This window comes from Panthera pardus, unplaced genomic scaffold (genome assembly GCF_024362965.1).
Source record: "Panthera pardus isolate Hobbes unplaced genomic scaffold, ASM2436296v1 HiC_scaffold_26, whole genome shotgun sequence".
Lineage (NCBI taxonomy): Eukaryota > Metazoa > Chordata > Mammalia > Carnivora > Felidae > Panthera > Panthera pardus.
Genome location: NW_026526832.1, coordinates 14,970,146 through 14,995,920, shown reverse-complemented (window position 1 = coordinate 14,995,920; position 25,775 = coordinate 14,970,146). Strand labels below are relative to the sequence as shown.

The window sequence follows — 25,775 nt, the reverse complement described above, 5'->3', positions numbered from 1 at the left end:
GTCGCTTAATCAACTGAGCCACCAAGGTACTCCCCTCTTTTTTTAAGTTTATTTTACTTAGGTTCATTTTTTAATAATATCTATTTCATTTTGGGTTTCCTTCATAGTCTGGTCGAATTTTTTTTTTTTTTAATTTACACTAAGATGTGCTTTTAAACAAAGTATATTCTGTCCAGGAGAAAGATTCTATAGGTAGCTCACTTACAGCAGAGAGCAAACTAGGTTAGGTCCAAGGATGTAATTTGTCCACACAGAGGTTTTTGTTGTTGTTGTTGTTGTTGTTGTTGTTGTTTTAACAATTGTAAATTCCTTGCCAACATTGAAACGTTGGAAATTTCATACAGAAAGTCCAAACTGACAGCTTTGTTTAAAAAAATCATATCTATCTACACTGATCCTGCCTTCCTATACATCAACATTTCCAACTCATAGGTCTGTTGTGGGACAAGGAGGCTCCCCTAGAGGACTTTAGGGGCTCCTGCAATTGAGAAAAGGTGCTCAGGAAGATGGAGTGAGGGACACCAGGAAAAGGCAAGATTACAACCCACGTCCACTGACCTGAGCATTCCTCTCAGTACACCACATTCCCTCTGAGCACTGATATCAAATTAATAAAGTTATACCCTTTCGGGGGGAAGTTTAGTAGGTATAGTGGCTGAAAATAGAGGCTGTGAAGTTTGATGGTAGTTCAAAGTTCAAACCCTGACCCTCTACTTAACTAATGTATGATTTTCCTGGTCTCTCTGGCTCCTTAGGACTTCAGTGGCATTATCCATAAGACAGTAATAACAACACTTTGCACCTTAGGATTGTTGTAAGGTATATCTAAGCTAATATCCCCCCTTTAGGCTTCTCAAACTGTATAACTGCCCAAATGTTGACTTATGTGTTGAAGAGTTCACTGCAGTTGCTACCTTACAGAAAAGACTGCTCTTCAGAAGGACAGTTTGTTATCAAGATCAGGAAACAACCAGAACATTGACAATTCTGACACAATGGAGCAGGTTCGAAATGAGGAAAAAGATACTCAAAGGGCTAAGTAGTGAGTGTGATGTGATGGGTTACTCTCCATTTAGACAGGAGAGATCATACCCACAGAAAAATGTTAGGCATCCAAGACAGAGCATGCTAGCCTAGAGAAAGATCCTGAGAGGAACAGCACATCTCTTCCTTACATATCAGACGGCCAGACTCTCCTCATCTTATTTTTTATTCAGGAAAACTGGAGTGGATCTCTTAGAGATATTGATCCCCTTTAATTCAGTGAGGCTATGGGCATTTGAGCTGGGAGTTGTGCAGTGTCAAAGTATTGATTCTGGGGCAAGTGGTCAGTAGCTATTTTGATGTAATTATTCCTCTGATTCATAAATTCTGCTGGACCAAAGCATCATGACAGTCAAAGCATTTATTGTCACACTTTGCCTTCATTCAACCAACTGTGAGTTAGGAAATGGGGAGTCTTTTGACATGTCTCTCTCACTCTAGGATTGTTGAACCAATTACTAATTCTACTTTTAAAACCTCTCACATCAGCCACTGCTGTGAATTTCTTTGCCACCATGCCAGTTTAGGTTACTATTCACTCTTCTGAATCCTGTTTCAGCCTACTTTAACATTTCCTCTTCCTGGAACCCTTTTCCTTTGGTTCTCACCATTCAGATTTTAGTCCTACTGGCCTCCCCTGGCCACATTATTGTAAGTAGCCTCCTCCTGGTCACCAGATCAGATTTTCTCTTTTACGTCCTTAATTGCACTCGAAAATACCCCAAATCATCTTGTTTTTTTCATTGTTTATATTACACTAGAATATACCCTCCATGAGAGTATAGAGACTGTAATTGTCTTTTCCACCCTGTACCCCCACAATGTAGAAGTGTTTGGTATTGTTGAATGAATGAATAGATGAATGACCTCCTAATTTGTCTTCATATTCTGCCCTTGTAGAGTGAGGCAAGTGAGGCAGTGGTCTTAGGTACAAAATTTTAAGGGATGCCCAAAACCTCAGTAATCAAGATAAATCATATTTTAATGAACTAATTTTAAAAAATCAGAATAGGGGTCGCCTGGGTGGCTCAGTCTGTTAAGCGCCCGACTTTCGATTTTGGCTCAGGTCATGATCTCACAGTTTGTGAGTTTGAGCCCCATATCAGGCTCTGCACTGACAGCGTGGAGCCTGCTTGGGATTCTCTGTATGTCTGTCTCTCTTTCTCTCAAAATAAACATAAACATTTTTTTAAAAAATCAGAATAAATGCAAAATCGGTGTAAAAAACATCAAAATTTTAACTAAGGGCAGCATCTGCACTCCCACAATCCTGTTGTACTTTTCTCAAGCTCATCCCAGTCCTGGTTCCAGTAAAACTTTGTTCACAAAAACAGGCAGCTGGACTGTAGGCCACTATTTGTAGATTTGATTTTTCCAAGTCTTGCTTTAAAATATGACTTATCTTGGGGTGCCTGGGTGGCTCAGTTGGTTAAGCGACCGACTTCGGCTTGGGTCATGATCTTGCAGTTTGTGAGTTCGAGCCCCGTGTCGGGCTCTGTGCTGACAGCTCAGAGCCTGGAGCCTACTTCAGATTCTGTGTCTCCCTCTCTTTCTGCCCCTCCCCTGTTCATGCTCTGTCTCCCTCTGTCTCAAAAATAAATAAGCTGTGTTTCCCCTTCTCTCTACCCCTTCCCTGCTTACGCTCTGTGTCTCTCTGTCTCTCAATAATAAAAAAACATTAAAAAATTTTTTTGAATAAAAAATAAAATAAAATATGACTTATCTGAAAAAAAGTGAAATATTATTTATCTGGCTTACTGAGTGTTTTGGCAGGTCTTTAAATTTTGCATCCTAGGGACGCCTGGGTGGCTCAGTTGATTGAGGGTCCGACTTTGACTCAGGTCATGATCTCACGGTTCGTGAGTTCAAGCCCCGCGTCAGGCTCTGTGCTCACAGTTCAGAGCCTGGAGTCTGCTTTGGATTCTGTGTCTCCCTCGGTTCCTGCCCCTTCCCCACTCGTTCTCTCTGTCTCTCAAAAATAAATAAATGTAAAAAAAAATTAAATTTTGCATCCTAGGTGAGCGCCTTAGCGTTTCTCTCTAGTTGGGCCCTGCTTGTGGCTTTTAAATTATCTGTTCACAAAGAGCCAGAGTGGTCTCTTTACAGGCAAATCAGATCATATCACTCCATTGCTAATGGCTTTCCTTTGCACTTAATATATTTTCCAACTCTTTTTTTTATTAAGTTTTATTTATTTTGAGAGAGAGAGAGAGAGAGTGCGCGCGTGTGCGCACAAGCGGGGGAGGGGCGGGGGAGAGAGAGAGAGAGAGAGAGAGAGAGAGAGAGAGAGAGAGAGAGAATCCCAAGCAGGCTCAGCACGGTCAGTTCTCGAACCTACGAACTGTGAGATCATGACCTGAGCCGTGATCAAGAGTCTAACGCTCAACTGAGCCACCCAGGCACCCCCCTTTGCACTTACCATAAAGTCCAAAATTCTTCGTGTGGCCTACACTTACAGTTCCTACAAATGCTGGTCCCTGCCTTGCTCTTGAACCTCATTCCCATTGCCTACTGACCTGCAGGGGCACCGGTTAGAACAAGCCAAATGCCCCACAGCCTTCCTATAGAATATTCTCTGCCTAGAATATTCTCTTTTCCAAGATACACCTAAATACTGATACTTCCCTTTCCGGTTTCACATGTCAGCTGGACTTTAACATCTGTGGAAAGCCTGGCCTGACTGTCCAGCTTCCCCTGTCAGTTTTTCATAGCACCACGGTTTTTCCTTCATACACTTATCACATTTGCAATCGTGTTTAGTGTGATGATGATTTGGTTAATGTCTGTCTGCTTACTTGATTGTAAACCGCAAGGAGCAGAGATTATGACAGTCTCTTTATTCAGTTGTTTCTGTCATCTGTACTCTATCACATGCCTTGTACGTACGTAGTAAGTGCTTAATAAACACCCAACTCAGTGATCTGGGGCATAATAAATTTTCAACAATGTTTGCAAAAGTATTATTAGAAAAGTAACTCAGCGTGTGAAAGCAAGAAGAAAAGCAAATGAACTTTCCAGGCACTTTAATGAACTTCCAATTAGTTCCCACTGTTTTGCTTGCTTTTTAGGCTGTGACTTCTTTGATCTCAGGCTGCAATCCTATGCTTACCTTTATCATATCTGTAGCTTCCAAAGCATCTATCCTAACTGCACAGCACCCTGATGATTTTATGATGTTCAACAAGTGTCAAAGATAAGTGGATCAAGTATCCTTTCAATTAATGCCATACTGAGCTTTTCTCCATAAATAATGGCTGCTCACACTGAAAAGGCAGTTTGATTTTCTATAACTATTTCCCTATGATTATTCTATATCAAATTCAGAAAATGGAAGATGTTCAACATATTTCATTTCCCGTGAATGTGGTTTGCCCAAGAAGGAAGAACTGAACCCATGAAAGGGTAGTGGGTTTTCGATTCCATGAGATTCTTTTTTTTTTTTTTTAAATTTTTAAAAATGTTTATTTATTTTTGAGACAGAGAGAGACAGAGCATGAACTGGGGAGGGTCAGAGAGAGAGGGAGACGCAGAATCTGAAGCAGGCTCCAGGCTCTGAGCTGTCAGCACAGAGCCCGAAGCGGGGCTCAAACTCACAGACTGGGAGATCATGACCTGAGCCAAAGTCGGAAGCTCAACTGACTGAGCCACCCAGGTGCCCCTAGATTCCATGAGATTCTAATTGTATGGTCTAGCCCTCTGTAGATTGGGCTCCATAAATGACTCTGATGCTAACCACACATAAAATGACATTTGGAAACTGCTGATTTTGTTCAGTCTTATTTTTAAAAAAAATTTTAAATGTTTATTTGGGGAGAGAGAGGGGAGAGAGAGAAAGAGAGAACAAGTGGGAGAGGGGCAGAGAGAGAGGGAGAGACAGAATCGCAAGCAGGCTCTTTTCCGCCAGCACAGAGCCCAACATGGGGCTCAGTTTCACGAACTGGCTCCGTTGGTTGAGTGTCCAACTTCTGCTCAGGTCATGACCTCCAGTTAGTGGGTTCCAGCCCTGCATTCGGCTCTGTGCTGACAGCTCAGAGCCTGGAGCCTGCTTTGGATTCTGTGTCTCCCTCTCTCTCTGCCCCTCCCCTGCTTATGCTCTCTCTCTGTGTCTCAAAAAATAAAATAATAAATGTTAAAACAAAACAAAACAAAAAGACAGTACTTTCTAGGTAGGTGTTCACTTCATGGGGTCTGATCTCTGGCACTGGAAGCAATATTTAGACATCGTTTTCCCCCATAAGTCATCATATTCACATCTCATATATACACATCTCTAACAGTCCTACCTCTGGCCTTTTTCGAGGACACTAGGGTACCAGTGATGTGAAACAAAACTATCTGGAAAAATTGGGGGGGACTCTACTCTCTTCTCAGTAATGAGAAACAAATGTGGACTATGCTGTTTTCTCCTTACAGTGAATATTTTTTATCTTTAAAAAGTTGTAATAAAATGCACATAAAACTCACCATTTTAATAATTTAAAACACTTTCATTTTTACAACAGTTTTAGATTTACATAAAAATTGAGCAGATGGTACAGAGAATCCTCATACACCTTCTCCCCTGCATTGTTTCTCCTCAGGTTACCATTTTGCATTAGTATGGCATATTTGTTATAGTAAATGAACCAATACTGATAGATTGTTATTAACTAAAGTCCATGGTGTACATTAATGTTCCCTCCTTGTGTTGTACAGTTCTACTATAGATTTTGACAAATGCATAATGTCATTTATCCATCATTACAGTATCACACAAAATAGTTTCATAACCCGAAAAATCCCATCCTCTACCTATTCATCATTCCTTCCTCTCCACCAATCACTGGCAACCACTGATCTTTGTACTCTCTCCATGGTTTTACTTTTCTAGAATGTCATATAGTTGGATCAGACAGTATGTAGTCTTTTCATTTTGACTTCTTCCACGTAGCAATATTCATTTAAGTTTCCTCCGCATCTCTCATAGCTTGGTAGTATACTTCTTTTTAGCACTGAATAATAATCCATTGTGTGGATGTACCACAGTTTGTTTATCCAGTCACTTATTGAAGGGCATGTTAGTTGCTTCTAGGTTTGGGTGATTATGAATAAAGCTGCAGTAAATATTCTTGTATAAGCTTTGTGTAGACAAAAGTTTTCAACTCAATTGGTTAAATACCTAGGGTGTGATTGCTTCATCATAGGGTAAAACTATGTTTAGCTTTGTAAGAAACTGCCAAACTGTCTTCCAAAGGGGTTTTGCCATTTTGAATTCTTACCAGCAATGAATGAGCGTTCCTGTTGTTTCTCATCCTTACCAGCATTTGGTATTGTCAGCTTTTTGGAGTTTAGCCATTCTAATAGGTATGTAGTGGTATCATCTTAACCACTTTTTAATAAAATTTTGAATATTGATTTCTATTTAAAAAAATTTTTTTTGAGAGAGCGAGTACATATGTACACACATGCAAGTGGTGGAGGGGCAGAAGGGGAGGGAGGGAGAGACTCTTAATTAAATCTCTCAGCTTAGAGCCTGGCACAGGGCTTGATCTCATGACTATGATATCATGACCTCAGATGAAGTCAAGAGCTGGTCGCTTAATGGACTGAGCTACCCAGGCACCCCCATCTTAACCCTTTTTAAGTGCATAATTCAGTGGCATTAAGTACATTCATAGTGTTGTAGAATCATCACCACCGTCCATTCTCAGAACTCTTGTCATCTAGCAAAAGTGAAACTTTTATACCTATTAAGATAATTCCCCATTCTTCCCTGTCCCCAGCCTCTGGTTTTCTCTCCCTATGAATTCTACTTTCTGTTTTTACAAGTTTGTCCACTCTAAATACCTCATGTAAATGGAATCATATACAGTATTTGTCTTTTTGTGACTGGCTTATTTCACTTAGCATAATGTCCTCAAGGTTCATCCATATTTTACCATAAGTCATTCCTTTCTTTTTAAGGCTGAATAATATTCCATTATTATTTATCCATTCATCCATCACTGATGGACACTTGGGTTCCCACCATACTTTAACTATTGAATAACACTGCTATGAACATGGGTGTACAAATACATAAGAATTGCTGGATTATATGATGATTCTATTTTAACTTTTTGAGGATCCTCCATATTGTTTTGCACAGTGGCTGTACCATTTCACATTTCTACAAGAGTGTACAATGGTTCCAATTTTCTTTTTCCTTTCTTTTCCTTCCTTCCTTCCTTCCTTCCTTCCTTCCTTCCTTCCTTCCTTCCTCCTTCCTTCCTTTCTCCCCTGTCTCCCTCCCTCCCTTCCTTTCGAATGTGTGATGGTACAATCTTAGGGCAGCAAGAGTTAGGGGAAAAGGAATGTGAGGCAGGGAAGAAGAGAAAGCAAATACAAGCTGTTGTATTAGCAGTCTGGCCAGTTTCACAATGAAACATGGATGACTGCTCATTCACATAGGATATATTTCTAACAGGCTCTTTGGAACTAGAGTGTTTTCAAACAGTCTATCAAGGAGAGAAATTATCAAGCAACTCCTTTCCATCTCCTATGCCTCAGTGGTCAAAGTTTGCCACATGGTACATTAACTTCCCTGTACTTCTTGGTTGTGCAGCCCAGCTTGTCCAGGTAGCTGCTGCAGAAACCAGATACTACACCTTACATTAAGACACCTCATTAAAAGGTTCAAATTTCTTCACGTCCTTATCAATACTTATTTTCTGGTTTTTATTTTTTTCCTTTTCATAGTGGCCATCCTAATGAATGTGAAGTTGCATCTTGTTGTTTTGTCCTGAGAGTGAATTTTAATGATACACATACTGGCTGTCAATATCAGGCCAGATAGAAGTAATTTATAGGAGATCTGCCTTTCCATTAGAAATCATTAGAACTTGATCATTTTCTATTTTGGGATAAAGCAAATCTGTCTATAAACTTCTGTAGGGAAGTTAATTTGGGCATTAGGCTGATTATTTATTTATTTATTTATTTTAGAGATTCTTTTATTGTTGTCCAACTTTCTTTCCCTTTAAATTTTGTTTCCTTTATTACATCAGGCATTTGTTTTATGCAACATTTGTATATGGCTCAATTGTGTGCGTGTGTGTGTGTGTGTGTGCGCGCGTGTGTGTGTGTGTGTGTGTGTGTGTATCGGTTCCAGGTTTTACTGGAGTGTGTTATAAATGTGCTCAAATTCTAGCTCCCATGGCATAACCTTAACCACCCATTCAGAGTCCCCCTATTTACCAGGGAATCTTTAGGGAGAGCGTTTGCTTTGTCAGCTCTAGAATCAGTTTTGCCTCTGTCTCTGCTCCTGTGTAGCTGCAGGCACAGGTTTCTATCCAGCCAGAGCCCCTGCTCATTCTACCAATCATCACCTGCAGTCCTGGGCCACTGGCCCTTTGCGATCTTAGCTTCTACCGGTTTCCTAAACACTGGCCCCCACCACCAGTGGCTGCATAAGGGAAAGAGGGGTGAGTCTGAGAAAGTGCTCTCTTTCTATGCTTCTTATTTCTTTTTCTTTCCTTGTTGCAATGACTTCCATTAAGTTCCAGAACTTCCAGTACTGTGCTGAAAAGGAGTAGTGAGAGTAGGTGTCCTTGATTTCTGCCTGATTTTAGAGGGAAAAGATTCAGTCTTTTACTGTTAAGTATGCTGTTAGCAGTAGGTTTTTGTTTTTGTTTTTATAGATACTTTTTACCAAGTTGAGGAAATTTCCCTCTATCTTTGGTTGGCTGAGAGTTGTTGTTGTTTTCTTTTTTTAAATTTTATTTTTGGGGTGCCTGGGTGGCTCAGTCGGTTAAGCGTCCGACTTGGACTCAGGTCCGTGAGTTCGAGCCCCGCGTTGGGCTCTGGGCTGATGGCTCGGAGCCTGGAACCTGCTTCTGATTCTGTGTCTCCCTCTCTCTCTGCCCCTCCCCCGTTCATGCTCTGTCTCTCTCTGTCTCAAAAATAAATAAACTTTAAAAAAAAATTAAAAATTTTTTTTTTATTTTTTATTTTTTTAAATTTACATCCAAATTAGTTAGCATATAGTGCAACAATGATTTCAGGAGTAGATTCCTTAGTGTCCCTTACCCATTTAGCCCATCCCCCCTCCCACAACCCCTCCAATAACCCTCTGTTTGTTCTCCATATTTATGAGTCCCTTCTGTTTTGTCCCCCTCCATGTTTTTATATTATTTTTGTTTCCCTTCCCTTATGTTCATCTGTTTTGTCTCTTAAAGTCCTCATATAAGTGAAGTCATATGGTATTTGTCTTTAACTGACTAATTTCACTTAGCACAGTACCCTCCAGTTCCATCCATGTAGCTGCAAATGGTAAGATTTCCTTCTTTTTGATTGCCGAGTAATATTCCATTGCATATATATATACCACATCTTCTTTATCCATTCATCCATCGATGGACATTTGGGCTCTTTCCATATTTTGGCTATTGTTAATAGTGCTGCTATAAACATGGGGGTGCATGTGTCCCTTCGAAACAGCACACCTGTATCCCATGGATAAATGCCTAGTAGTGCAATTGCTGGGTCGTAGGGTAGTTCTATTTTTAGTTTTTTGAGGAACCTCCATACTGTTTTCCAGAGTGGCTGCACCAGCTTGCAGTCCCACGTTGCCTTTTTTTTTTCTTTGAATGGATGTTGTGTTTGGTCAAATGCTTTTTCTGTGTTAGGCCCCCTTTCTGAGTCCACATTTCTGATTCCAGCAAATTCCTCTTTCCAAAGTAATTGTCATTAGGAATTTCTACTTTCTATTTCTTTTTTTTTAATCTTTATTTATTTTTGAGAGAGAGAGAGCGCATGATCTGGGAGATGCAGAGAAGGCGGGAGTGGGGGACGGACAGAGGATCCAAAGCGGCTGCATGCTGACAGCAGAGAGCCCAATGTGGGGCTTGAACCAGGAACCATGAGATTATGATCTGAGCTAAAGTCAAATGCTCAACTGACTGAGCCACGCAGGTGCCCCAGGGAATTTCTACTTTCTTTAGGCAGTCACCACCTGTGCCCAAAATGGCTTGGCTGGAGGCCCTCAAAAGTCCATCACTTCAAAATAGACTAGCCTTGAAAATCAGTGTATTTTCAAAGTTAGAAGTATTTGTTCTTGGAGTGCGTGGCTGGCTCAGTTGGTAAGGCATGCAACTCTAGACCTCAAGGTAGTGAGTTCAAGCCCCACTTTGGGTGTGGAGCCTACTTAAAAAAAAAAAAAAGAAAAAGTCTTGGTTCTTAACTCCACCTGCAGAACAAAATCAACACAGTTGATGCTAAACTTCATCCAGTCTTGGCCAGTTTCATTTTTATGATCACTTCAATTTAAGGAACCTTAAGCTGGGTCCTGAAACACTTGACTGCAGTCTTTGAGACCTCAGCAAGTGCTCAAACAAAAGTACATATTCACAAAAACAAGCAATAAGTTACACTGAAGAGTGCTCATGAAACACTTGTTTTGCAGGATTTTGTTGGTAGGAGTTTGTGAAATGCTGGTTAAATAAGGTTAAATAGGATTGTTTATCATAGGAGGTCTCAGAGCTTTTGGTATGCTAATGTGTATTATAAATCTTCCAAGAGGAGAAATATAGGGGGACTTGGTTCCTAAATTTCTTTGATTATGGAAGTGTTTTATTTTAGAACATCTTCTGGGTAAATAGTTTTGGAAAATGCTATAGGTAAAAGCAGTCTAAATTCATAGAGAGAAAAGAATGATTTTTTTCCTAATCAAAAAAATGTAACACAGGCTAACAGATAACAACTGTGTCTCAATTTTTTCATTATAGTACAACACTGAAGTACACCAAGTTTAAATTTAGTGTTCAGGTTGTTTGTTTTCCCTATCAATAAGATGAGGAGATTGATTTGCATTCAAGGCCTATTCAGGTACCCTTTCAGATTAATGGAAAAGTGTGGCCCAAATGAATCTTGACAGAAAATAACTTTGTTTTTATTTATTCTATTTTTATTTTATTGTTTATTTATTTTCGAGAGAAACAGAGACAGAGTGTGAGTGGGGGAGGGGCAGAGAACAAGGGAGACACACAATCCAAAGCAGGATCCAGGCTCTGAGCTGTCAGCACAGAGCTGATGTGGGGCTCCAACTCACGGACTGGACTGGGGGATCATGACCTGAGCCAAAATCAGACACTTAGCCAACTGAGCCACCCAGGCGCCCAAGCAGAAAACAACTTTGAAATGGCAGTTTTTAGTTTCTGCTTGTGTCCTGAGATAACAAAACACTTTTATAATGACACCCCAGTTACATTTAGATTTGATTATTTGCATTACTGTATTTACCTCAAGACACTGAAGTTCTGAGCGGGAGTCTGGGTTCCGGAGTCAAACTGCCTGAGTTCAAAGTCTAGCTTGCTGTTATTCCCTCCTCATAAGTTATGAGACCTGGATCAAGCCACTGAACTCCTTTGTTTCCATTTTTACAGTTTACAAGTACTTTCATAAGTTTTACAATTTACAAGTCTCGTAACAAACCTAAGTAGGGCAAATAATTTTATCATTGCCAATTGACACTGGTGGAAATTTCTTAGAATGTATAAGTGACTTGCCCAGGTTCATAGATAGAGCTGATAAATGAGGCCACAGTGACTCAAAATCAGGTATTCATTTAGACTTTAATACTTGGGGGCATTTTTTCACTTTATTATATATTGTCTCCCAACAATAGATTAAAATGGCATATTTGTCACCTGGGTGGCTCAGTCTGTTGAGTGTCTGACTTGGGCTCAGGTCATGATCTCACGGTTTGTGAGTTCCAGCCCCGCATCAGGCTTGCTACTGTTGGCACAGAGCCCACTTTGGATCCTCTGTCCCCCTCTCTCTGCCCCTTCCCTGATCATACTCTCTCTCTAAACAATGAATGTACATTTAAAGAAATGGCATATTTGCCATTCCACAATGGAATGAATAGATTATATGAGTACAATTTTGGGGGCACTGGGGAGGCTCAGTTGGTTAAGCGCCTGGCTCTTGATTTCCCTTCAGGTCATGATTTCATGGTTTGTGAAATGGGCTCTGCACTGACAGCACAGAGCCTGCTTGGGGTTCCCTCTCCCTGCTTCTAGGTCTCCAGCTCCCTCTGTGCATATTCTCTCTCAAAACAAACAAACAAAAAAACCCACCAAAACTTTGCATACAAATAAATAGGTTTAAGATATAGTTGGGATAGTTTATGAAGATTCCTTAATGAAGTGTGCAGGAATGTGGGAAGACAACTTTCATAACTTTTATTGATCACCTACTATATGTCAGATGTTATTCTACACGATGCTATTTTACATGATTCTTAATTCTCACAACAGCACTTTAGGTTTTAAGAATTTAGGCTTTCCAAGATAACTGAATGATCCCAAGACACACAGAACATAAGTTCTCTATCCTCATTGTGGTGCAGGAATCTACACGTGATAAAATGTGTGATAGAATTATATACACAACATATAAATGTCAAGTCCCTGCTTTTGACAGTGTACTAAACTTATGTAACATGTAACTGTTGGGGGAAACTGAGTAAATTGGACCTGCCCTACCTTTGAGGAGTATTGGTCAGGTATTTTACAGAAGTCCCTCAATTTGAGTTTGTCCAATTTTTTTTTTTTTTTTTTTTTTTTTGGACAGATAAGGGTTATGGATAGGTTTTGGGGAAGCAGACCACAGAGGTCTGTACTGTATTTGCAACTGTGAATCTAATAATTATTTTTAAATAAAAAGATTAAAAATGCATTGCTAGTGGGTATGCTTAATAAATTTACTTGACTATAGTCTTTTCTGGTCTCACAACACCCCCACACACCTATTAACATTTCACATAACTTGACTTGTTTGGGATGGGGATAAGACACTAATTTATATGCTTCCAGCATAGAACTCTTAGGTGGCACTTCTGTTCAACAAAAAGATCTGGGAATGGCGGCGTGCAATAGACATCGGGTCCAAAGGTCGTTTGGTTTCTCCCAGTCCAGACCAGAGGTTTTTCAGAATGCTTACTTGTAGACTAGAGCCGTGGCTCAAACCCTGGGTCTCCTTACGGCCACCGCCAAACAGCTGCACCACTCCTGCAGGGAACCGTCCAGATGCAGCTGGAAACGCCGCAAAGGGCCTCGGCGCGTCTCACACAAGTCCCACGGGCCGGGGTCCCCGCCTAGCGGAAACACAGGGAGCCCAACCCCCACCGCCAGGAGCAAGGGAGCGGGGCGGGGCTCAGGCATCGGCCACTCCCCACACTCAGGAAAAAAAAAAACTGGGACATTGCGGACGCGAAGCTGGCGGCACCCAGGGCGCGTGGCAAGCGCGAGCCCTCCCGCGCATGCTCCAGCCGCTCGCCGCCCGCCCCCTCTCCGGGTCCCGCCTCTTTCGTTCGCTGTCCCCCTCCCCCGCCAACCTCCCTCTGAGCTTGGTCCCTCCGGGCGCGCGGCCGACGTCCCGCGTGCGTGCCGGCGCCTGACTTCACTTCCGGCTAACGCGCTCCGCTTGCCCCCTGGCCCCGGATGGTGACTGGCGGTGGTGCTGCACCTCCCGGGACTGTCACTGAGCCGCTTCCCAGTGTGATTGTGCTGAGCGCAGGCCGGAAGATGGCGGCTGCGGCTGCGGCGGCCTCGGGCTCGGGCTGCTCCTCGGCGGCGGGGGCGGGAGCGGCCGGGGTCTCGGAGTGGCTGGTGCTGCGGGACGGCTGCATGCGCTGCGACGCCGAAGGGCTGCACAGCCTCTCCTACCACCCGGCGCTCAACGCCATCCTGGCCGTCACCAGTCGCGGGACCATCAAAGTCATCGACGGCACCTCGGGGGCCACTCTGCAGGCCTCAGCGCTCAGCGGTGAGTGTGCGGCACGCCGGGCGGGGGCCGGGCCCGCCGCGGGAGGAGCGGGGCCCGCGGGATGCCGGAGAAGGAAGCCGCCCAGCCCCGGGGCTCGGCCTTGGGAGGAGGGGAAGCGGCGTGACGGGAATGGGGTAGCGCTGGGCAGGGCTGGGGGGTTCAGGCCTGTCTGTGACCCGAGGCCCGGAAGCTGATGGAGGAGGACCGTAGGACTTGGCTTTTTCAGCGACTGCAGCTGGGAAGAAAAGACTGGCGAGTCGGGGAGTGGTGGGAGTTGCCTTCGGGCCTTGAGCGTCCGGTGTAGGTTGGTCCTCTGGGAGAGGTGAGGAGGCCTCGGAGCTCTGCACCTGAGAAGGCCAGACGCCCGGTCGGTCCTGGAGAAGGTGTTGGTGATGCCTTCTGCTAGATCAGAGAGCCAGCGGGTCGCAGGGTTGGGCCCGACGTGAGAGCCTGGTGGCCAGAGGCGAGCGTCGGAGCCAGCATGTAAGCCCTCCCCTCTGGTAGAGAGAAGTGAATACTCGACTGTTCGTAGGATCCGCAGGTGCAGGGATGTACCGCGGGGCTTCGCACCGGGGGTGGGGGTGGGGTGCGCCTGGAGTGGGGGTGGGGAGACAAGTAGGCGGTCCAGCTGCCTGGACGGTTCCGTCGAAGACTTTAGGACGGACGCCATGGAAGACTAGACCTTGTTCCCTAGTTCGGGGCTTCCAACTTCTCTTCCCCAGTGATGAGAAGCTCAGGACCTGCGGTGTATGAAATACAGATTCCTTTGGCTTCGTAATGAGGTGAAACTTAAGGTCCTCTCTACTTGTTTTACCACAGCAGGCCGAAAGTTGGGATTTGGAGGTATGTCTGGATCTCACCAGTGGAGAACTGTTCTGGGTGATGTAAACGTTGTTCCAGGGACGAGACTCCATGCATTATTAGGTGAACGCTCAGTGGACTGGAGTGGAGTTGTTTGGAATTGCCCTGGCCAAGTTAGTTATGTTTGGCTGAGATGACATTTCATTTGCGGTGAAGTGATGTGTGGCTTAATTTAGATGTTATAAATTGAGATTGAAAAGTTAGTGTATGAGTGAGTTAGACTTCTGCATAGAGATATAATGTATATGACTGTGTGCATTTAGCCAACGAAATGAGTTATGTGGTATATCAATTCACTTGTAACATGCGCAAATACGGACAGGTCATTATTCTAGTGTAGTAAGGCACATAAGAGTTAATGGCAATGTAGGGATAGAAAGATAAAATAAGAGATTTAACTTCTGTGGATGTGAGAGATGTGAAAGAAATGGATTGTATACAGCTACAGAATATAAACCCGGATCCTGTCTAAGATATGTCTAAGAGAAAGTTTGGATTGTAGGCTTGTAATTTTTCTTTTCTTGGCTTAGGTAAAGGACAGGAGGGGTGTCCCAGATGTAGCAATTCACAGTAACTGCAATATGGAGGTAACAACTTGTCACTATGTAGAGAGGGAGATACTCACTAGTAATTGGATATCTTTCTTCTCATGTAAAATATTTCAAACACAAAAAGGTATAAAGAATAATTAAAATGATCATGTATCCCTGATTCTGTTTTTTTTAGTATATGCTTGTGTCTTTAAACATTATCTAATGCTGTCTTTCATGATTTTAAGCTTTGACTAATTGCTATCATAGGATATGTATTTGGATTTTTTTATAAAAAGTAGTATTAACAGAAGTTTTAAAATGTTTTTGTTAGAAAGGAATTTAATAGGGTGTTTTTATATTTGGAGGCTATGTTTGAGAAAAACAGTGTATGTCAGAGTTTGTTATAAGTAGTTGGGGAAATTGGACATATATGAATGTGTCTCATTAAAGGGAAGAGAATAGTCACTCTAGTGGTAGATTACTAAAGGGGAGGGGCTTAGAGTTGTAATACAAGTTTAAAGGTACAGCACTGATTGGGGATAATTTAGCTGGGATAAGTTGGGGCATTTGTTAATTAGAAAAGTATGGGATTGAATACAATTGCAGATGCCCATGCATTGAAGATTGAATATGTAATTTAAAATATGTAGAAGAGTTTATGGCAAACAAAAGGATTACAGAAAAGGTTTGAAAGTAACAATGGACAAAATTTGAAATGTTTTCATTTATGAGAATTGCAGTTATTAAAAATAATTACCAGAGGTTGTATAGAGTCTTGTGTATGTCATCTGTTCAGGTGATTGGGGAGGGAATGCTGCATTTTTTGTCTTGCCTGGAATATGTGTAGACTTTACATAGAAGTTTGCTATGTAGGTTTGCTTTATGGGTAGGTTTGCTTTTGATGATTAATAGAGGGTGACAGTCCTATAAATAGAATAAGGAGGAGGTGCCAGCAGTGACCATGGTCCTAACATGACCCCTCTTTAAGGGGCAAGGAGCCACTTCTTTCATACCCCAGAGGAAAGACATCTTTGTATCAGGGGAAGAAGAGTGTTCTTGGGTGACAGAGTAGTGTGTCTTCTGAATGGGTTCAGGTTATAGGTAGCCTATTAGTGTAGATGGAAAATTGAAGGATGAAAGCAGGACTTGTGTGTATATTTCAGTTGGGTGGCAAAGGTGGTGAATTTTTGACTGTGTCTACTAGTATATGTCTTCAGTGTATATGTATCTGATATGAAATGTTTATAAATACACTTTTCATTATGTTAAGAGCTATCAGTATAACACGTTAGGCAAGTATTTGATCCATTTTAGTGTTTAAGAGTTAAGATTTCTCAGTGTCTAGGCCAGTTCCTTAGTTTGGCATTCTTTGACTTCCGTGATTTGGCCTCTACCAGTCTCTCTGGTCTTATCTCCCTATTTAGTTTTGTGAACTGGTTCATTTAATTTTCTTTCCTAACTCAGTAGTTTTGCTCTTTCTTGGAATGCACCAATTCCCTCCAGACATATTTTAGCCATTTTTCAAGACCTGGAGCAGATCTTAACTTCCTGATTCTTTTAGCCTGAAGTGATCCACTGAACCCCTAAGCACATATTGTCCTCTTAATGTCTATTTTAGTAATTTGGCAACTTACTGTTTGTGGTGTGTTTTTTGTCTTGAACTATTTAAATTCCATTTTATTTAGCTTTTTGTGAATATACGATGTCCATTTAACTATATTTAAAACTCCTTAAGGGAAGGAACCTGTCCTCTTGTTTATATCCTCTCCTCAGAATGCCTAGTACAGAATATTAATGAATATTTTAAATTTATGTATATATGCTAATGAGTGTTAAATGTATGCTGTCTTACATACTAACTGCTAAAATAAACACCTTCTTTGGCTTTTTTTTCTTTCTTTTTTTAAGTTTATTTATTTTTGAGAGTGCGAGCGCACAAGTGAGGGAAGGGCACAAGGAAGGAGAGAGAGAATCCCAAGCAGGCTCCACACCATCAGCACAGATCCCCATGTGGGGCTTGAAGATCATATCATGACTTGAGCCAAGATCCAGAGTCGGACGTTAACCAACTGCACCACCCAGGCGCCCCTCATTCTTTTCTTAAACAGATTTTTTAAGAGTAGCTTTAGGTTCATAGTAAAAATTGAGGAGAAGAGTACAGTGTTCCTATATACCTCCTGCCCCTGTGCACACACAACCTTCCTTCACTGTTTGTTATAATCAGTGAACCTGCATTAACACATCATTATCACGCAAGTCTCTAGTTGATGTTAGTGCTCACTTTTGGTGTTGTACATTCTCTGGGTTCTGACAAATGGATATGTCATACCAAACAGTTTCACTTTCATAAAAATCCTCTGTGCTCTGCCTGTTCACCCATCCCTCTCTCCTACCCCCTGCCACTTTGTGATCTTTTGACTGTCTGTGGTTTTGCCTTTTCTGGAATGTCATATAGTTGGAATTATACAGGATGTAGCCTTTTCAGTTTGGCTTCTTTCACTTAGGAATATCCATTTTTAAGGAGTGCCTGTCTGGCTCAGTCAGTGGAGCGTGTGACTCTTGATCTTGGGGTTGTGGGTTTGAGCCCCACATTGGGTGTAGAGATTACTTAAAAATTAAATCTAAAAAGTAAAAACATTTAAAAAAAAGGAATATGCATTTAATTCTTCCATGTCTTTTGATGGCTTGCTAACTCACTGCTTTTAAATGTTGAGTAATATTCCATTGTCTGGATGTACCACAGTTTATTTACCCATTCATCTATTGAAGGACATCTTGGTTGCTTCTAGGTAGCAGCAGTTATGAATAATAAAGCTGCTACAAATATTTGTGTGCAGGCTTTTGTGTGGACATAAGTTTTTAGTTCATTTGGGAAATGCCAAGGAACGTGAATGCCAGATCATGTGTTAGGAGTATGTTTAGTTTTGTAAGAAACTGTCAAACGGTCTTCCAAAGCAGCTGTATGTACTATTTTGTTTTCCCAGTGGTATTGAATGAGAGTTCCTGTTGCTCCAAATCCCTCTTAGCGCTCTGATTTTTGTTTGGATTGTGGCCATTCAGATAGGTGTGTAGTGGGACCTCATTGTTTTAATTTGCAATTCCCTAATGAAAATTTGTGCAGTTTGGATTTTAAAAATCAAAATAGCTCTACATATACCACTTGACCATATTGTTTATATTGCTAGATATGTTCTCTTTAGCTTTTGTTTGTTCATGCAGTTTAGCATAACAGTTAAGGGAGGAGCTTGGTTTTGGAGACAGTTGGCTCTGGTTAAGATCCCAATTTCTGCTTTCCCCCACCTCCCAATTTAACTGTGTAACCTTGACTAAATTACTTAACATTTCTGTTGCAGTTTCCCCATTTGCAAAATGGGGATGATAATTGTACTAATCATGAGAATTAAGTGTTAATACACAGAAAGTTTTTAGAACAGTGTGTTTACTGTTCAAAAATATTTCTTCTATTAATTGTAAATCTTTGTAAATACTCCTTTTTTACTTAAACCTTTTTGGTATTCTCTGTTAAATCTTTTGAAGTTAACCCGAAAGTTTAACTTTATTTTTCATATTTACCACTTATTACCATTCAGCAGAATCCATCTAATTTTTGCTTTGAGTAAGGTATTGTTCAGGTTTTTTTTCTTTTTTCTTTTTTATGGAATCAACATTCTTTATTAAATCCACCAGGTACCAGGGGTTGGTCCTAAGCCCTTTGTTCAGTATTTTCTTGTATTATTTAACTACTAGTGGTAATGTATCCTCTTGCTTTCTGAAATAGTACCCCTCCCCCCAATGTAGTACATTTTATATTGTTTGTTTTTTTAATACACTTTTTTGAGGGCATGCGGAAAGAGAATGGGTATTCTGAATTTTGAATTTTATTAAAAAATTTTTTTTTAACGTTTCTTTATTTTTGAGACAGAGAGAGACAGAGCATGAATGGGGGAGGGTCAGAGAGAGAGAGGGAGACACAGAATCTGAAACAGGCTCCAGGCTCTGCGCTGTCAGCACAGAGCCCGACGCGGGGCTCGAACTCACAGACCGCGAAATCACGACCTGAGCCAAAGTCGGACGCTCAACCAACTGAGCCACCCAGGCGCCCCTGAATTTTGAATTTTAGCTCACTAACTCACTCTCTAAAATTCCTGAATTTCAACTTCCTCATTTGTAAATTAAGATTAACCTTTAATAGTGTGGTTGTGTAGATTAAGTGGTAAACATATTTAAAGTGCCTAACATTGCTTAGCATTTGTATACAGTGAATGTTAATTCTCTTAAGCTTCGTGGATGCTTAGTATTGCCATGTTCTTCACTATTACTTTAGAAAAAATGTTCACTGCTTTAGTGTTATGTACAGAGGATAGATACTGTTGAGTTGTAGTTGGAAATGTAAATGTTGGTGACAAATATTATCTCTGGATAAATGTCTTGCAGTGTATTGGTGTGGCCGAATGTCAGAATGAAGTTAAGACTGTTCTGTTACTAGTTCTGTGTATATATGGATTGTTCATGTAGTATATCTACATAAGTAACAGAAGATATATGGATATTAATCAGTAGGTGTTGTAGCATATGTGTAAAAGGAAATCATGTCTCTTCTGTTTCTGAAGTAGGTTCCAGATTTCTGTCATGGTGAGGAAACTCCAAAGCTGCTTAGTGTTTTTAGACCAACGCTCTAGTTTCACATTTCTTTATGAATATTTCCCTTTTTCCTTTTCCTGTATAGATGTTGATTTTGATTTGAGAAATTACCACGATGGTCATAAATGAGAAAAAGGTTACTGTACTCCAGGTGCAGTGAAGTTCAGATTGGGTGAATTTTTGCTTCTTTATTTACTTTTTGTTTGATAAGAACTTGCTGTTCAGACTCAAAGCCCAGAGCTGCCTGCATCAAGAAGTCTTGGAGTATAGAAAACTAGTTAGGTTACCTGCATATTTCTCAAGATCTAATTTTTGGGATACAACTCTTAGTTACTATCACTTTGTTAGAAGTGGTAATATTTTTCTCACTACTGCTGAATTAAGCATGCATTAATTTGGATAAAATGCAAAATCATCCTGTAGGTCTGTTTTAGAAATTGTAGATGATTCAGACCACTTCCTATTTCCTGACTTTGGTTCATGTAGCCTTCCTAGTCTCAATTATTCTTTTATGAAAGATAATATAAGACAGTATAGAATTGGAATTTTAGTAGCCTTAGAAAATATTTGTTTTCTGGATACATATGAGTTGTTTATAAAAACTTAATTGGTCAAATCTCTTTGTGGGCTGAGTACAAACTTGATGTTGCAATTGACTGAGTTTAGTAATGAAACATGATGACCTATCTTATGTCAAAGATTTGTTTTATTTATTTATTTAAGATTTTATTAAAAAAATTTTTTTAATGTTTTTATTTATTTTTGAGACAGAGAGAGACAGAGCATGAGCAAGGGAGGGGCAGAGAGAGGGGGAGACACAGAATATGAAGCAGGCTCCAGGCTCTGAGCTGTTAGCACAGAGCCCAACGTGGGGCTTGAACTCATGGAGTGTGAGATCATGACCTGAGATTTTATTTTTAAGTAATTTCTATACTGAATGTGGGGCTTGAACTTAGATCTCTGAAATCAAGGGTCACATGCTCTACCAGCTGATCCAGCCAGGTGCCCCAATTTACTATTTTATTAACAAAACATTTTGCCACAATTAGAGTAAATTTATATTAAGACTAAAAATTTATATTAAGATTTTAAAAATATATATATTTATTTTTGAAGGGTGGTGGGGCAGAGAGAGAGGGAGACATAGTATCTGAAGCAGGCTCCAGGCTCTGAGCTGCCAGCACAGAGCCCAACATGGGGCTCAAACCTATGAATGGTGGGATCATGACCTGAGCTGAAGTCGGACACTAAACTGACTGAGCCCCCCAGGTGCCCCTATATTAAGATTGTTTTTAAGATCCTTGAAGTTTATCCGGTTTTTTAACTTTTATCTCCCAAGTTTTCCTATTACCTGTTCAAAGATGGTTTTGCTCTAGTGAGAATTTATCTTGGTCTTTTAGTAGTTTTAGGCTTATTGAGAGTCACTATAAGAGATCAAATTTTGGAGCCGAACATTTTGATCTTAAGTCTTGGTTCTATTTAATTTTGAAGTTCATCTACAAAAGGAGGATAATAATAGTGCCTATCCCATGAAGTGGTTGTGTAACGTATGTACTCTATAAGTGTTTTTTTATTATGTTTTTATTCTTTGGTAGTAGGGGCTATTTAAGTGTAGTAGACATTTTTGCTACAGATATTCTGTTGAAATGGCAGTATTCTTCCAGTTTTCCATGCATGTGGAAATGTGACTGGGTGAAATCTAATGGGCATAATTATAAAATAATAACTTCTGTATTACAGGAGAAATATAAACTATGTAAGTGAATTGATTTTGGAGTTGAAATTGTTAAAAGAGCAACATTATGCTAGCACAGGAACACAAAATAATTAAGACAACATTTTGGCCTTTGAATATATGCTTGGTGATGTGTTTAGGTAAACCATTTTAGCGTAATGTCATAAGTAGTGTGATATAGATATGCACAATGCTGTGTGAGTACACAGGAGGAAGTTTCTTCAACCCGAGGGAAAAAAAGAAGGCTTCTCAAAGGAGGTTGTTTTTATGATCCATTTTGAAAGATGAGGTAGTGGGAGGGAATGTTATAGGGATCATCATCTTAAGCTAGGGTACTTGCTTGTGGGGAGAGCTGTTGGTCTTTCAAAACATGGTGAATTCAAGTAACAAAGAGATTTTCAAGGAAAGACATTGGGGGTTAAGGTGTGTGAGGGGATGGTTAGAGCTGAAGCTGAGAGATAGGCAAACACAAGATCATAATCTGTTTTGCTAAGAAATTTGACTTGATGTCAGTGGTAGGGAGCCACTGTAGGTTATCACATGATCAAATTTGTTTTTAGAGAGGTTTGAAGCTAATGCTCAGGTGTGAGAAGTGATGAGAGCTTTCTGTAAGTTAGTTTGAAAGGTAGGAACAGTGTAATTTGGTGAATGTGGGGATGAGAGAGATGGACAAGGTGAAAAGCACTCATGCGTGGGTTCCTACTTTAGGTAACTGGCTAAATGGTGTGTATTAACCCAAATAAGCAGTACAAGAAAGTGTGAAGAGTGGTTTTTGTTGGAGAAGATTGGGGAGCAAGAGGGAGATAGTGATTTAAGTTACATTAATTTTGAGGTTCTTGAAGGACATCCAAGTAGAGATGTCCAGGAGGTATTGGGAATTCAGAGTTGAAGCTTGAGGATTTGGGGACACAGGTTAGGAAGACTGAACCTAGTGGTTAAGGATATTGGTTCTGGAGCCAGAATGCCTTCAGTCAATGATTTACCACTTACTATCTGTGCTCTTAGGCAACATTCTTAACCTCTCTCTGGCACCCTTAACTTGTTGGGTTATTGGAAAGATTAAATTTTTTTTAAGTAGGCTCCACACCTAGTGTGGAGCTTGAACTGAGGACCCTGAGATCAAGAGTCAGATGCTTGACTGACTAAGCCAGCTAGGCACCCCTGGAAAGATTAAATAACCTGACACATGTAGTTAACTGCTTAACCTACCATAAGCACTCAATTAGTGTTACTTTTGGGTTGGGGTTTTTAATTATATAGCTTAATTCAACAAATGTTTGCCTGCCATATTGGGATAAAGATGAATTTGAATTCTCCCCTGCCTCCCAATTTGGAAACCTTTCTAGACAAGTTGATAGAGTTAGGTAGCATAAGCAAGAGTAGAGGCATGAAGCAGGCAGTATTTATTATTAAGCCCTTTGGTATTAGAGTGCAAAGCACAAGGCTGGGAGTGATAGATGGCCTGAGGATCTTGGATTTGGTCCCTCCGACCTATGGCTCCCATATTTTTCAGTGTAAGGACTTCTAGTTTAAGGTAAAAAATTTAGGGACCTATTTTTATAGGAACTATGTTTTTAGTATCAGTTAGTTGATAGAATATAAACAATAACAGATTTCTCTACAATAGTATGTAAGAGCAGTGGGGAGAGTGTTGGGAGGGAGGTACCTCTGATATGTGCATTGCATTGCTGATGGCCTCATGCCTTTGGCAAGATAACTTCTCAGAGTTACCATCTTTAAAAGGGGCTGGTAATTCTTTTTTAAAACTATTTATCTTTATTTACTTTTTTATTATACAATTTTTTTTTGTTTTTGTAAAGTAGGCTCCACGCCCAGCGTGGGGCTTGATCCTGAGATCAAGAGTTGCATTCTCTACTGACTGAATCAGCCAGGCACCCCTGGTCTGATAATTTTTGCTTAGACTACTTCATTATCTGATAATGAATATAGAAATGTCTTTGTAGACTGTAGCACTTCAGATGTGAAGGAAACAAAAAAGTTAAGACAAACTCTTTGGGTATAAAAGAGGGGATAATAGATGTACAAATAACAAAAAAGAATAAAGTAATTGCTATATAAAATAGTTTGTGAGAAGGGTAGTGCCCCTAAAAAGAAGTAACTGTGGTCTCATTTGAGTATATTAAATCAGGGATGTATTTTAGGGGAGATAAATATTATGTTTACTTTTTAGGGGAAATGATAGAAATGTTAGAAGGGGCAGATGGGATTGAGATTTATTGTGGGTGCCAGGAATTTAAATCTTCATGATTTGTTTCTGTACTTTTACTTTGATTTATGAAGTAGGAGAGAAGATTGGGGAGATGGCATAGGGCAGTGGTTCTCAGCCTTGGTTGTTCATTAGAATCATCAGGGGAAGTTAAAAAAAAAATTCTGGGGGCGCCTGGGTGGCTCAGTCAGTTAAGCGTCCGACTTCGGCTCAGGTCACGATCTCGCGGTCCGCGGGTTCGAGCCCTGCGTCGGGCTCTGGGCTGATGGCTCAGAGCCTGGAGCCTGCTTCCGATTCTGTGTTTCCCTCTCTCTCTGCCCCTCCCCTGTTCATGCTGTGTCTCTCTCTGTCTGAAAAATAAATAAACGTTAAAAAAAAAATTAAAAAAAAATTCTGCTTGGGGTCCCATTATTCTGACTCAAGTTGTCTGGAGTGGAAGCCAGGCTTTTTTTTTTTTTTTTTTTTAACAGCATACCAGGTGATTCTATATAATTTTTTTTTTTAATGTTTATTTATTTTTGAGAGAGAGAGTGAGAGAGGGAGCAGGGGAAGGGCAGAGAGAGAAGGAGACATGGAATCCAAAGCAGGCTCCAAGCTCTGAGCTGTCAGCACAGAACCCGATGCAGGGCTCAAACCCACGAACTGTGAGATCATGACCTGAGCTGAAGTCGGACGCTTAACTGACTGAGCCACCCAGGCGCCTGAACAGGATACCAGGTGATTCTAATGTGCAGATAGGTTTAGAGGTTCCAACTTCATGATAAGTCTGGGATAAATGAGAGACAAGTTTCACTTGAATAGTATCTTGAACTGATATTGTAGAATATCAATATTCTACAACAATTCTACAACAATAGATATTGTTCTATTTAGCCTTAATTTTTGGGGTAAGAAAAACCTCCCAAGTTAGTCTGCTAATAAAACCTACCCCATTGTGTTTTAAATTGTATTTAGTGAATATATAATGCAATATGCTTGTAAGCAGCAGAGATATGTCAAGAACCAAATTTCTGCTGCGTTTCTTTTTTCAAAAATTTTTTTAATGTTGATTTATTTTTGAGAGAGAGACAGCGTGAGCAGGGGAGGGGCAGAGAGAATGGGAGTCACGGAATTTGAAGGAAGCAGGCTTCAGGCTCTGAGCTGTCAGCACAGAGTCAGATGCAGGACTTGAACTCACAAACCATGAGATCATGACCTGAGCCAAAGTCAGACACCTACCTGAGCCACCCAGGCCCCCCTCTTCTGCTTTCTGTTTTGTCCTTTTCAGTATAATTCAGTTTTGGTTGTTTTTTGAACCAGCCAAGTGCTCTGATACTTGTTCACCAAAATGTCACTAGAGCCAAGGACAGTGACCTCCTCATACTGGCAGCCCAGGAGTAAGATAGGGGAAAATAGGCCCACAGCTAGTTTCATGCCTGAACTGTCTTTGTTTCATGTTGTGTTAACAAGCCAAAACAAGAGCTGTGAGACTATTATATTTTGCTACATTATCATTTAGTTTTAATCTATTAAAAAGCTCTTTGAAAGTATAGAAAATGATTCATTTATTCAAAGACATTTATTGTGTGTCAAGCACTGGTGATACACTAGTTAACAAAGTCCTTGCTTTCCTAGAGCCAGTGGTTTAGTGGGAAGAGGTATATTACACACACACACACACACACACTATCAAGTGGTGATAAATGCTGTAAGAAATTAGAGCTGGTATAAGATGATGATGGGTAAATTTGTGCTGTGCTTTGGTCTGGAAGGGTCTATGAAGCAGCCCTTGAGCAAAGTTCCCAGTGATGTTAGAAAACAGGGCAGGTAATCCAGGGAAGTTTCTTTTGCCCTATTATTGCCCTTTTTTTGCATACTGTATATGCAAAAACAGCTAGATGGATTTTCATCATATTTGGATGGAATTTGACTTGGACTGACTTAAAATGTAGGCTATGTGAGGAATGAT

General features: G+C 40.7%; 1 protein-coding gene across 13 annotated transcripts in view; it reads left to right on the top strand.

Moving 5' to 3' along the window:
- The first annotated feature begins 13,412 nt into the window (after nt 1-13,412).
- BIRC6 (baculoviral IAP repeat containing 6) overlaps nt 13,413-25,775 on the top strand; it is a 222,596-nt gene continuing 210,233 nt past the window's right edge. For 8 of the 13 annotated variants that reach the window (XM_053891018.1, XM_053891015.1, XM_053891014.1 and 5 more), the window contains exon 1: nt 13,419-13,830. In XM_053891018.1, coding sequence (XP_053746993.1) covers nt 13,506-13,830 — 325 coding nt within the window. In that variant the 5' untranslated portion in view covers nt 13,419-13,505. Of the gene's footprint in view, nt 13,831-25,775 lie in introns of all 13 variants that reach the window. The other 5 variants (XM_053891020.1, XM_053891019.1, XM_053891011.1 and 2 more) reach the window with 2 other exon arrangements.